The sequence below is a fragment of the Paracoccidioides lutzii genome (genome assembly GCF_000150705.2).
Source record: "Paracoccidioides lutzii Pb01 unplaced genomic scaffold supercont2.3, whole genome shotgun sequence".
Lineage (NCBI taxonomy): Eukaryota > Fungi > Ascomycota > Eurotiomycetes > Onygenales > Ajellomycetaceae > Paracoccidioides > Paracoccidioides lutzii.
Window position 1 is genome coordinate 721,001 of NW_015440949.1, and position 12,837 is coordinate 733,837.

Here is a 12,837-nt window from a genome sequence, read left to right on the forward strand (position 1 = left end):
GTTTGGCAAGTTTTGAGGCTTCGGCTTTGTGGAGGCGTGATGACTCGAAGACATGCATAAATGAGCTTATGAGGAGTAATTATCCCTTTTTTGTGTAGTTTACTATCTCTATTTCGTAAGAGATACTTATGTAAAATACATATTTCTACATGATCTACCAAAACCAAGTTATTAAATTGCCTATAATTAGAGAAAGATTGGGTATAAAAAATAAAGCAATAAAGTAGTAAAAATGGTGAATACATACTGTTTTAGTGAATATATTAATTGGTGGTCCTGGTACATATTGTTTTCCCTGTGGTGTATATTAATATTGCTTTGGCTTATCAGACACCTATTTATTTTCATTCCTTTTTCTTCTCTCCCCCTTTTCTTTTCTTTTCTTTTCCCTTTTTTTGTGTTGGAAATTCAGACTGTAAACTGGATGTTGTGGACCAACCCTTCAGTTGTTTGTCTGATCTGAAGTTCCGCCGCGAGGCTAGATTAAACTTCCCAATCTAGTCCGAATACGGAGTAGTTAACATACTTGAACCTCTAGAATCGAATGACAAATATGTTATCTAAGCCTCCCTCTCAGCCTTCAGCGAACAAACGTCAGCGGTGGTGGTGCCTACGCCGAACTTTCATATCTTCAACATCCTCGAGTACTTCTCTCCGCTTCTTGTTATCTACATTATTCATACAAAAAGAGCAGGACACCACACCGCCAATATGCCTGCGGTAGATCCCCTAATGAAGGCCCTGATGGAGGTCAAGGTACGATACCATCTTCCACCCCCGCCAACCCCACATTCCTCAAATCCCCTGTTCATCGGTCCGACTATTCCTACCTCATCAAACACACCATATACCGTTCCTCTCCCCTCCCTTATTTTCCTTCACCCTCCTCAGAGTTTCATTCTAACTTGCAACCTCCAAACCTTGCAAAAGTAACCCAATACTAACCCCATGTGCGGGTCACCAGATGCTCGCCTCCCGCTCCCGCAAAGAAGCCGAGAAAGCCAACAAAACCCGTCTATCAGAAGAAGCCAAAGCGTCCCGCGCGATGAAAAATCGTGAATTCCAAATCGCGCAAATCCACTCCCAGTCCGCCGTGCGCGAGCACCATCGCTACGTCTCCCTGCGCTCCGAAGCCGCCGAAGCCGAGGTGCTCGTCAACGATCTGAAAGCAGCATACAGCACGCGGGAACGTGCTCGTTCACTCGCATATGCTTCCAAAGCTCTCGAGGGCGCGTCACGGACTATAAATCTGGAACGGGTGTTGGCTACCGCGAATTCGTTTTTGGAGAGGAGTCAAGATTTTAAGATTGCCAGCAGTGCCATTAGGGATGTGTCGCAAGGGGTGCAAGAGCAGAGTTTGGGCGGTGAGGGTAAGGAGGAGGTTGACAGGCTGATGCAGAAGTTGGCGGATGAAGCCGGTGTGGATATGCGGGAGCATTTGGAGGCGAATGCAGCCCCGGAGGGCGAGGTGGGGGTTCGGGAGGGGGCGGGGAAGCAAAAGGAAGAGGATGGGCTGGATGCGCGGTTGAGGGCGCTGAGGGCGTGAAATTTTGCATTTTAAAATTTCCGTGCTTCTCTGTTGGAGGTATTCTTGGACTCACACATTTGAACCTCCTTATCCACACTGGTCACATACACGATACGTGATCCTCCTGGTTCGAGTTTCGCGAAACTCCATCCCTTGAACCCCTCCTGCTATCCTTCTCGCAGTTCTCCGCCATGTTACGCTCCTTCATATACCCCATCATCACCGTCATGTTTAGACCACCTATTCCGGATCTCTACTAACGATATACGTTAACGAACCCGTTTACATCTTTGTTCTTTTCTCCATTATTTCCTGATGTCTCCAATCTCTTGTTTCTTAAGCCGGCTATTTTGGAGTTATGATATATTGAATCTGGGAATGATGAATCAATTTATACGATCTGTTAATACGAACTAGAAGTCTGTTAAAAAATATGGTATGGGAGAATGGAGCATTGTAATTTTATTATCTTTTGAAAGTAAAGTCATAAACAGAAACTGGCAGTTGGTAGGGTTCGTGTTTCATCGACATAATGCCATGACGGAGGTAAGGGTATGCTAGAAATGTAGCTTTTGTCAAAAGGAAATTCATTAGCATAACTCTTTAGTAGAGATGCTGGAACATGAATCGCTGAGAATCTGACATTTAAAAAAATATGAATAATGCATGATATATTTCCATCTCACATTTCCACATCCATAGTATCATCCCCTCCATTCCCCAGTGTCTCACCACCCTCACCCTTAGGTAACACAATCCCCCTCCCCCTCCCAGCCAACAACTCCCTCCGCACCTCCGGACCAATATCCTTATGGCCCCTCACCAGCAGCAGATCTAGCAACGCCTCGCGCTGGTCTTCCGTGATATCGTTCCGATATCGCTGCGCAAAGACTAGTAGCGACTGATGCCACAGGACAGGCAATTTATAATTCTTTGCCGCAGAAGCACCCGTCATAGCTGTATCGGCGCCAGCACCGCTAACGTCCTGAGGGAGAGGATCTGTAGCGCGGAAACGGAGGAAATGAAACACGAGTGCATCGATGACTTTATATGGAAGTGCGTATTTCTTCTCGAGAAAGACGCGGATGAACATGTTTAGGGCACCTGTGCCTTCAGAGGAGAGGGCGGATGCGGTCTTCTCCGCAGCCATGTCGCAGAGGCGCAGGAGAGCGGCAGCGGAGTGCAACACTGGTATCGAGACGCGGGTGATGACACTGGAAATTATGTGGGCTTCGCGCAGTGTGCAGGTTCCCGATTGGACAAGGGGGAAGAGGAAGCCCTTGAAGAAACAGGCGGGTTTGTACAGGGCCTTTTTCAGGGCGTTGTAGATGTGCACGTGTAGTTTTTTGGTTTCGTGGATGTCGTCGCGGACGCGGTCGAGGAGGACGGTGTTTATGTATTCTTGGGCGATGGCAGGTTTTGAGGAGATGAAGATGCGGGTGCCGGCGTATATGGCGTTTGGGGTCCAGTTTTCTGGTTGGGTGATTTCGAGGAGCGTTTGCCATTGTGGTAGGGTTGGGAGGATTTTGAATGGTTTGGGAAGGGGCCCAGATTTGTAGCGGGAGAGGAGGAAGCCGACCCTAAGCTATTCGTTAAGAATTATTCAGTGTTTCTAGAGGGGGAAACTTGCACATACCTTTGGTAGACCTCTACGGCTTTTGCAGGGAGCTCAACAGCGTTTTCCATTTCACCGCCTCCAATAATTTGAGGCTGGTCCCCCTTTCGGGCCTCATACGCTGCTATTTTCTCGAGAATCATATCTGCCAGGTTTGTGCCTTGTCCTTGCTCTTGATCATCCGGATTGCGGGGGTTGAATATCGGATCCTCTTCACCGCGGGGGACAAATTTATGGAACGTGTCAAGGTCATTGGGATCAACTTCCTAAATATAGGCAAAAGTCGTAACAAAACAAGAAAATTAATTATAAACGGAGTTTAACTCAGGGGTATGTAATATCTCTCATGTTCGTATGCATACCGCTTCTTCAACTTCTTCTTCGACATCAGCCCACTCGTCTTCTCCATATTGTTCCCCATCATCTTCCCTCTCGTCTTCCTCTGGGCCAAATCGGGACCCAAAATCAAAAGCTGTGTTTATCTTCAACCCAGAAGCAGCTAAAGTAGCACGGGATTCTGCAGCATCTTCCTCCGCAAGATCCTGGCCAATTTGCAGGATCTTCTTGGTTGTCTTTGAGTCGAGATAATCGTCTCCATCTTTTTCGTCTGATCGGGATTTTCGCTTGCCTGACTTTGTGCGCAAGTGGCCGGTTGAAAGGATGTCATCAGCGAGGGGCATATGTTTGCGTTCTGTCGCGGAGGCCCGCAAGGGGCCGTTAGCCTTTGGCATATTCCCGTTACGCGGTTTCTCGTTCAATCCTTCCAATCTTTCGATGTCCCTAATCTCTGGTTTTATTTCGGTGTTTGTCTGTCCAAAGGGTTCGTAAGCGGGTTTAACTGTAACAGAATGGTCCCCCAAATTCAGACAGAAAGAAATACCGGAGGCATAAAAAGAAAGCCACAGACAGATAAAGCGTATGCTGTCAAGACAAATCGCTTATCAGTCCTGCTAAAGTTTTGTAGATTTTTTTGCCGGAAATTGTGGGTGGACAGATATATCACGTGACAGAAGTTAAAGTGTGGTCCGAGCGCACAGCCAAGCGCCGAGTTTAGGCACGTGCTATTGGTTATTAGCCGCGAAGCCAGCGCTTAAAGATATTCCAATCCTTCTTTTCAGCTTGATCTGCTCTCAATCAAGAAAGTCAATTAGTTGATTGAAAACAGGTTTGAAAACACCGGTCTGCTTAATATTCAAGCTGACCTTTCCTTGCCGCCAACTTCAAAAGCTCTCCTAGTTACCTGGAAGGATATCCTAGACAATTCAAAATGTCAAGTCCCCACCAGGAGAATATAATAACTTGGACATGACACGACAGAGTGTTTTAAATGCACCAGGCGGCTTCTGCTAATTTCCCACGTAAACTTTTCTTCCCCCTAAGGCCAGAGCCGAAGGTACTCCCTCCAGGGTTGTCATTTTGCGTGTTAGTTTCACTGCACTGACCCTCAAGCGCAGTGGTAGGGAGAGTCAATCATTGTTTGTCTTGGCTCCACTACATGTCCCCAGTCGTGCCATCTTGGTGAAGGAGAGATTTCTGATCGATTTAGATTTTTCTTCCTTGTTAGCGCTAGTTATCTCGTAAGGTGTTTACTTGTGGGAAGCCAGAACCCGTTTTCTCAAGTTAGTCTACAGATGCAAACGTGAAAATGTTCTAAAAAATTTCCGGGTGATTGATTAGTTGCATTTAGTAAGCTTTAAATTTTTCACCCGGTACGAGCATATCATGGCATACCATTGTCATTGTTGAACTTTGACATGCCTAATAATGATACATGAGTTAGTTCATTGTTCAGTCCTCGGGAGCTGCAGCCAGCTTCAGCCCTACTTGGGCAGCTCTGATTGTTCCTATTTGAGACTAGCGCATTCGGCCGTCTCCTCGTTCAATTCCCCAGACGTCGGACGCTGCTCTTCATCGTCTCCTCCCATTGTATGATGTGTATGTACAAGTTCTACTTCACACAATCACACCTAAACAACAGATTTACAGGGTCATTCCCCTACCACCAGCAGCAGTGCCTCTTCCTATTCTCACACACCAGCGGTCAGAGGAGCTTAAGGGCAGTTTGAGCAGGCAAGACTGTTTAGGGCTTTGTACGCTGTGCTGGTGAGCAGAAGTACCAGCATTCGTGCTGTGTGAAAAGCCTCCATGTGAGATCCCCAGTCTGGTTCAAGTTGATTTTGGCTGTTCCAAATTTGGTCTACACATTCACTCCTTTTGGTCACTCTCTAACTGCTGCAGTACGACAGTTAGCCAGCATCACAGCAACTCGGCTTGAACCTGCGCAGATCCTTCACGGAAGTGCAGCTCCTGCGACATAGAATCCCATACATGTCTGACAACTGAATCTGTCACTGCCTTCCGTAGACCTTGGTGTGTGCGGTAATTGAGGTGCTCTGGATCCACTGTCAATCGACTGCGGTCCCACTTCGCCTCGTCCCACGTCTGTGATCTGCCAGTATACCAACTTGAATTGGGCATAGGGTATTGCGTTGCGGCTGGATCTGAAATTCTAGTTCTGTAAATAGGAAGGCTAGGACTTATCATTAGGCGGATTGGGTTGGACCGCTCACCCCTGTACAACATATTTGCCCATGAAGCAACTGCTTTCTTGTAGTTTGCTCTCCTGGGCCTCTCTAGCTCTGCAGACACTGTAGATTGAAAATCCACTGACGGGAGTAACGTCTCTTCCTCAAGTTGGTGTTTTTTTTTTATTTTTATAGTTTTTATTTTTATTTTTATTTTTGTTGTTGGCAGATCTCCATGTCTAAGATGGCTTTTGTGTTTTTGTCTGTCGATATGGTGGTTGAGATGCGATTTTGCTAATAGACAAATCCATTTTTACAGACAAAAATTTTGCCCAAAAATATACCCCGTTGGCAACTAGCGTTCTATAATACTATATCGCCATGTCTTCTTCGTTGCCCCAGACTTCCAATGACACCCCGACTACTACATCTCCCATCACAAATCCTTCCTCCACCCTCAACAACCCCGTTGATTCAAACCAAGCGGCTCATCCCCTCAAGGTCTCATTTACAAATATGAACAATGATCCGTCTGCGCAGAATGGCCGCTCTAAAAGAAACAAACGGGACAGTCGCAAAAAGCGCGAGGCCAAAGGTACCACCGAAGGGACAGCAGATGTACCTGCACCGGTTCCTCGTGAAAAGAAGCCCACCTCCTCATCCTCCAACTCTGCAATTCCGTCTTCTGAGCTCAAAATGATCATGCCCATTTATCTGGCGGATCCGCGGCCAACGGACGTTCTACACCCACGACCCCGCCAGATGAATTTTGCCTGTGAAAAGCACTCGGCTATTCTTAACCAGTCATGGAAGTTCTATGAAATTGCTGATAAGTACGATTCATTGTGTCCGCCGTCCAGCGGTCCCCTGAAATTCCATGAACCACTATAAAACTGACATGGATTCATTTTACTTTTTGGCAGGCTCAGCAACAGGAACGGTTTCCGCTACACCTACGCCGCAATGGACCCATCTTTCCCGCACATAAAGTACCGCCAAACCGACGTTCCCCCTTACCACTCGCGTTTCAGCTTTGAAGATTCGCCGGTCGCTATATCATTCACCGAAGATGGCCTGGCTGTAACTACAAACGAACCCTGGCACTCTGCGCGTGCCAATGTCTGTGCCCGGGAGGGCTCCTATTACTACGAAGCACGTGTAATTAGTGGAATTGTAAAGGGAGCAGAGCAGCCACCTAGCGGCTCGCCACGGGGTAATATCCGGCTTGGTTTCGCGCGTCGTGAGGCAGATCTCGACGTCAATGTTGGAGTCGACTGTTATGGCTATGGTATCCGTGATGTCAATGGAGAGGTAGTTAACCGCATGCGATGTGAATATTTCTTTCCAAAGGATGAAGCAATAAATGAGGGGGACGTCATTGGCATGCTCATCACTCTTCCACCGCTATGGCTGCATAGAAAAATCGTGGAAGGTTCCTACGACCCGGCCGTCGATGGCGATGGCACTGCACACACGACCAGCAGCGCAAACACCAAGATTCTCCCCCCAGCCCAAAACCTAATCCGCGACCGCATCCCATTCCACCTCAAATCTGACTTTCTCTATCAACAATCTCACATCTTCCCATCCAAGCATCTGCGCGACTACGCCTTCAACCTTAAAGAGACGCCAACCTACGGCGCTCCCTCCCCAACAAACGCCGAAGACCCTTCTCTCCGCACACTACCAGGCTCATACATCACGATTTACAAAAACGGCGTAAAAATGGGAACACCTTTTAAGGATCTGTTTGCTTTCTTGCCACCTGCATCGAGAGCTACGCAGGCTAGCAATAATATGGGTGTGGGCGAGAGGGAGAATGCAGACGATGGAATGATTGGATATTTCCCTGTTGCTAGTTGCCATGGGGGCGGGGCTGTGGAGGTGAGGTTTGAAGGGCCGTGGTGGGTGGGGCCACCCAAGTCAACTGAAGAGGAAGATGGGAGACAGGGTGTGGTGATTAAGGGGTTTGGAGAGAGGTATGATGAACAGATCGTTGAGGATGTGGTGGCTGATATTGTGGATGAGGTTGAGGCGTCGTTTAGGGGATGGGGTGGTGGTGCGCCCGCTGCTACGGCTGCTGCGGCGGCTGCTGTGAATGTGGGAATTGGTGCAGGTGAGGGTGCTGCTGGTGTTGCGGGGGTTCTCATGGATGATGGAACGAGTGTGAGTGTCAATATTGGTACTCCGCTGCACGGGCCTGTGGCTGGTGAAACTGCGGCTTCGGAAGATGTGGAAATGGTGATGTAAGCTGATTGGCTTAAGCAAAAACGATTCATATATACCCGTATTTATAAGCTTAGTTGTCTTACATTTGTGGTTGAGTTAAGGATGATGAGGGATGGTGAGGAAAGAGGGAAAATATACAGAATGTTGAAGTTGATGGCGGCGGAAAAGGGGTCGTCGATATAACAAGACCAGTCTGTGCTTTGAGTTCGTGAGTGTAATGTTTCGCGAATCATATCTTTGGAATGAAGAAACGTCCAACCTTATATCGTTCTCATGCCGTATGTGACGCTAGAAATTTCTAAACATTTATCCAAGCATCTATCCAAGTCTCTCTGTAAACACGATCTGCAACCATCCATTTATATCATACACAGTCTGCCATTCGCTATCTTGCACCACTAAAGGCGTGTACACGCTTAGATCTACTTTGAGTTCATCCCTTCCAATATCTCCCCAATATCTAGCACAAATTCATCGTCCCCAAACTGCCCGATCACCTGAATACCCACAGACCTGACCCCAACTCCATCCTCTCCTGACTCCCCGTCATTGATATTATTGAAGCCTTGAATCTGAACTGGTACACTCAGTGCCGGCAGCCCCGCCAAACTCGCCGGAACAGTGAAGACATCATTCATGTAAGTCTCTACCGGCGTCGCACGCTTCAACGACTCGATGGTCGGCGGCAAGGTCGGCGCAGTGGGTACGACGAGGACATCAACGGCATATTTTCTGCGAGCATTCGTCTTCCCTACCCCGCCACCCACAGCGGGCAGTAGCGGATTCCCAAACGCAAATACATTCTCAAAGTCAGTTTGAACAAGTCTCCGAACCCTCTGCGCCTGTAGGAAATAATTATTAATTGCATCCGCGCTGAGCGAGAATGCCCCGAGCAAAATGCGCCGTTTAACCTCGCTGCCAAACCCGTTTCCGCGCGTGTTGGCATACAGATACCCGCCCGGTCCGGCATTATCAGGCGCATTCGTGTCGCGGGTCCCGTATCGCACCCCGTCGTACCGGGCTAGGTTCGAGGATGCTTCAGCGGGGGCTAGGACGTAGTAGGCGGCCAGCGCTTGTTTGGTGGTTGGAAGGGAAACTGGGTGGATTGTGTGGCCTTGGTTTTTGAGGTAGGCTATAGTTCGCTGCCAGGCTGTGCGGACGGCTGGGGAGAGTTCGTGTATATTATATTCGGTTGGGATACCGATGCGAATGGTAGGGTAGGAACGTAGGCTTGAAGCTTTGTGGATGGCGGAGGTGAGGCGGGCGCGGGTGCTTGGTTGAAGGTTGGTGGGGTCATGAAAATCTGGGTGATTTATTATTTCTGGAGACAGGCGTTAGCATTTATCGACTGGGTGGGCTAGCCGTTGTAGACATACTAAAAACACTGCGGATAGTGGAAATTTTTGACCCAAGGACACCCACGGTGTCTAGAGAATTTGCATAGGCCACCACACCCCATCTTGAAATGAGGCCGTATGATGGCTTGAAGCCAATTGTTCCTGTGTATGCTGCAGGAAGGCGTACGGAGCCGCCCGTGTCCGTTCCCAGTGCGCTACGAACCGGATTAGTTAGCTGTTGATTATATAGGAGAGTGGGCAACGTGTTACATACGCATAACATTGTCCAGTTGCAACTGCGATAGCACTTCCTCCAGAACTCCCGCCAGGAGAGATTGGCTCTTTTCCAGCGGCCACCACGTTGCCCACTGGTCCGAAATGCGAATGCATTGAATGTGACCTTTTCTGCAGTTAGTGGATATTATAATCCCAATCTCGCAATGGATATATCCCTCTGGCTCACCCCATGCCAAATTCATCTAGGTTTGTTTTCCCCGCGACTATTGCGCCAGCCCTCTCAAGGGATTCTACTACGGTCGCATTGAAAGGACTGGTATATGTTTCAAGGATTCTCGAGGCACATGTGGTTGGCATATCGCGGGTGCAGATATTATCTTTAACTGCAACAAGTTTGCCATCTAACGGCGATTTCACAGTCCCTATGAAGATATCAATACTAAATTAAAGATATCGGATGACATATTGAGGAGGCATATACCTGTCTCTCTCCGGGTCTCCGCAACTGACACCCGGTCTCGCCATGTTCCTGCATTGCGCAGCGGAGTGACGAATGCATTGAGGTTGGCGTATGTCTTCTGGTTAGCAAGACATCTTTCAGCTTCACGCAGAAGGGACATTTATGTCTCTTGCGGCGAAGAAGCGGGAATTTATTTGTGGATGCTATCAATTCGTCCTGTCAATGAATAAATTTTCCCTAACATGTCCCGGTTGAAGCTCAATTATCGAAGCTTGAGAAGTCGGAGAAATGATATTCCTGTGGCCAGTCGGATCACATGATGGTCTCGAACCCTAACAGCGTTCCCCTCATTATTGCTGCTTGTACAAGAGCAGGGTGAAATACTTGTTGCGAGACGAAATATATATTGGTTTGTTTCCTCAAGCTGTGGGCTATTAGCCCTTTTTGAGTACAAAATTATTCCAATTGACGGTTAGTTAGTTAACTCACTAGTTAACTAAACAACTATGAATACGAGCCATAGGTGCAGCCACGTTTTTACCCCCGCCAGCGAGGAACAACTACAACACAAACTCTTCACACACCACCTGAGCATTATTTTTGACATCTCCGTTTGATTGCGACAAATATTCTTCCATTGCCATGCTTTTACCTTTTCCTATACCCTGCCGGTTATTTGAAATATGAAATCTGAGGTAACATTTTCTCCGTGAGCACAGGTCTCAAGGTGTTCGAATGAACTTGTTTTGTCCCCAATGAAACCCCTCAGCATTGTAGAATTGATTTTTCTCTCAGGGGAAATTATTAGTATATGTTATACCTACTGCTGTGCTTGTGCTGAGAACCTGCGCAAACTGATTGAAGAAACTACCTCCCTGAGCGGCATATTCGTGGCCATTCAGGGACTGCTCGACGCGGACAGATTTTCGACTTCTCAGAAGGAAGTATTGCACAATGTACTCGCAGAATGTCAAGGGACGCTAAGGAAACTGAAGGATATCCTTCAGTCATTACGGACAGGGCCAACGAAAAAGAAAATGCGGGCCATGAAACGCTTGCTCTGGCCGCTGAAACAAGCAGAAGCTACAGAGATTCTGGCGACTTTAAGCCGGCACAAGAGCTCACTCAATTTACTACTGGCTCTGGAAGCAACATTGGAAGCCCAGAAAACTCAGATTGTCCTTCAAGAGCTTCAACAGGCGCTTGAGGAAGGACGTCAGCAGCGGTAATGACGTGGAGTCACCGAAGTTCGGAAGAAGACGTACCTATGGCTTTGTAATGTTGACTTCGAGGCCATACATGATCGTGCATCTTCTGAGTACTCTTTGGGGACAGGGACCTGGGTTCTGAACAGTGGCCAGCTGCAGTGGTGGTTTGCTGGAAAATACCGCCTCCTGTGGATCCATGGAACTCCAGGGTCCGGCAAAACAGTACTGATGAGCACTATATTAAACCAATGCCTCCCCTCTAAAGTTTCAGAGAAGAACGTGGTGGCTTACTACTATTGTGACTTCCGAAGCTATGACAGCTGTCGCCCGGAATCCGTGGTGGAAACCATTATTCTTCAAATTTGCCACACCCTGCATTGCCTTCCAGTGGGCGTACAAGACGCATTCTCACGACATATTGAAAAAGACGGCAAGGATGTTCCTGCAAGCTTGGAAGAACTGGAAATCGTGCCCGGCCAGGTTCTGCCTCTCGTACCAAACTTCACCGTTGGCTGTGGATTGATTGGACGAATACTACGAAAGAGAAACTCTTGTTACGATACTAAAAGATTTATCCACAAATCCCACGACATCTATCAAGGTTCTATAGTCGCCGGGAGATTGACATTATTTGACTTCTGAAGGATCAACCAAGAATATCAACCCAAGGCAAAGACGCTAGTGAGGATATCCACTACTACATTCGTGTTTCTGTGGAGGGAAGGCCAAGACTACGGAAGCATAATGTGGTCTTGCAAGAACATATGGTAGAAACTCTTTCGCAGGGTGCAGGAGGAATGTACGTCAATGCACAAAGTGGAAAAATAATTGTAGCAGCACAAAAACACCACCTATTTATCTAACAAGCAATGTCGCTCCCGGGTTCCGTTGGGTGAAATGTCAGATCGACAACTCAGCCGCCTCAGAACCGACGGCGTCATGAAGTCTGCCCTACGCGGCCTTTTCCCCAATCTTGACAAAACCTACGAACGAATTCTGAACCGCATCTCTGAATGTGATATTTCCCTGGCAAGACAAGCGCTTCTCTGGCTTGTTCACTCAACCGACCCCTCAGCCTCTCTGAGCTGGCTGAAGGTTGCGTCCTCAAACCTAATATCATCACTTTAGACAGAGATGATAAACTTCGCGATCCCGAAAACATCCTGGAAATTTGCGGTTCACTAATGGTGCCTGCATCATACTCGCCCATAATTCTGTACGGGACTACCTTCTCTCATCTTGTGCCGCAAACAACCTACCCACCTTCTACATGCCTGAATCGCGCTGCCTTCCCGAACTTGCCACTCTTTGCCTGATATACCTTCTTCTAACCCCCTTCAGCAGAGGCCCTTTCTTGACACTCGAAGAAATGACCACTCGCCTAACAACCTGGCCCCGGTTTCTATACATCTCGCACAACTGTGCGGACCATGCCCGCGCCCACCTAGATCCATGTCAAAACAAATGCATCTACGATCTCGCAACAACGTTCTTCGCAGACACAGCCTCTCCAAACTTCTTATACTGGATACAGATCCTCCTCCTACATCCAAGTCGTGTAGAGAAGACGTATAACCTTTACACACGCACCCCAAGCCGTTATACTACGCTTCCTCCTTCGTGCTCACACCGATCGTCAAACACCTGCTAGCCAGGGGCAGCGCTGTCAACGAACCCGGGGGGGGGGGGGGGGGGGCC

At 48.1% G+C, this 12,837-nt stretch overlaps 6 protein-coding genes across 6 annotated transcripts in view; 3 read left to right on the forward strand and 3 right to left on the reverse strand.

Moving 5' to 3' along the window:
• Nucleotides 1-711: 711 nt before the first annotated feature.
• PAAG_01539 (hypothetical protein) lies at nt 712-1,546 on the forward strand (the record flags this gene model as incomplete). The annotated part of the gene is made up of 2 exons (XM_015844374.1): nt 712-852; nt 965-1,546. 2 exons carry the CDS (start codon nt 712-714, stop codon nt 1,544-1,546), a joined length of 723 nt encoding a protein of 240 aa, XP_015701282.1.
• A 664-nt stretch (nt 1,547-2,210) lies between these two features.
• On the reverse strand, nt 2,211-3,874 carry PAAG_01540 (bystin; the record flags this gene model as incomplete). The annotated part of the gene is made up of 3 exons (XM_015844375.1): nt 2,211-3,108; nt 3,165-3,409; nt 3,506-3,874. The coding sequence occupies 3 exons, from the start codon at nt 3,872-3,874 to the stop codon at nt 2,211-2,213; spliced, it is 1,512 nt and encodes a 503-aa protein (XP_015701283.1).
• Nucleotides 3,875-5,399: 1,525 nt separating this feature from the next.
• Nucleotides 5,400-5,726, reverse strand: PAAG_11298 (hypothetical protein; the record flags this gene model as incomplete). Its single annotated transcript, XM_015846971.1, has 1 exon — nt 5,400-5,726. One exon carries the CDS (start codon nt 5,724-5,726, stop codon nt 5,400-5,402), a length of 327 nt encoding a protein of 108 aa, XP_015703393.1.
• Nucleotides 5,727-6,049: 323 nt separating this feature from the next.
• PAAG_01541 (hypothetical protein) lies at nt 6,050-7,918 on the forward strand (the record flags this gene model as incomplete). The annotated part of the gene is made up of 2 exons (XM_002796487.2): nt 6,050-6,501; nt 6,592-7,918. 2 exons carry the CDS (start codon nt 6,050-6,052, stop codon nt 7,916-7,918), a joined length of 1,779 nt encoding a protein of 592 aa, XP_002796533.2.
• Nucleotides 7,919-8,319: 401 nt separating this feature from the next.
• On the reverse strand, nt 8,320-10,091 carry PAAG_01542 (glutamyl-tRNA(Gln) amidotransferase subunit A; the record flags this gene model as incomplete). Its single annotated transcript, XM_002796488.1, has 5 exons — nt 8,320-9,218; nt 9,274-9,449; nt 9,509-9,634; nt 9,698-9,893; nt 9,953-10,091. 5 exons carry the CDS (start codon nt 10,089-10,091, stop codon nt 8,320-8,322), a joined length of 1,536 nt encoding a protein of 511 aa, XP_002796534.1.
• A 595-nt stretch (nt 10,092-10,686) lies between these two features.
• Nucleotides 10,687-12,837, forward strand: part of PAAG_11299 (hypothetical protein) — a gene marked incomplete at both ends in the record, with an annotated part of 2,726 nt that continues 575 nt past the window's right edge. Inside the window, 6 exons of the mRNA XM_015846972.1 lie at nt 10,687-11,146; nt 11,267-11,646; nt 11,784-11,938; nt 12,057-12,154; nt 12,268-12,355; nt 12,481-12,697. Coding sequence (XP_015703394.1) covers nt 10,687-11,146; nt 11,267-11,646; nt 11,784-11,938; nt 12,057-12,154; nt 12,268-12,355; nt 12,481-12,697 — 1,398 coding nt within the window. The remainder of the gene's footprint in view (nt 11,147-11,266; nt 11,647-11,783; nt 11,939-12,056; nt 12,155-12,267; nt 12,356-12,480; nt 12,698-12,837) is intronic.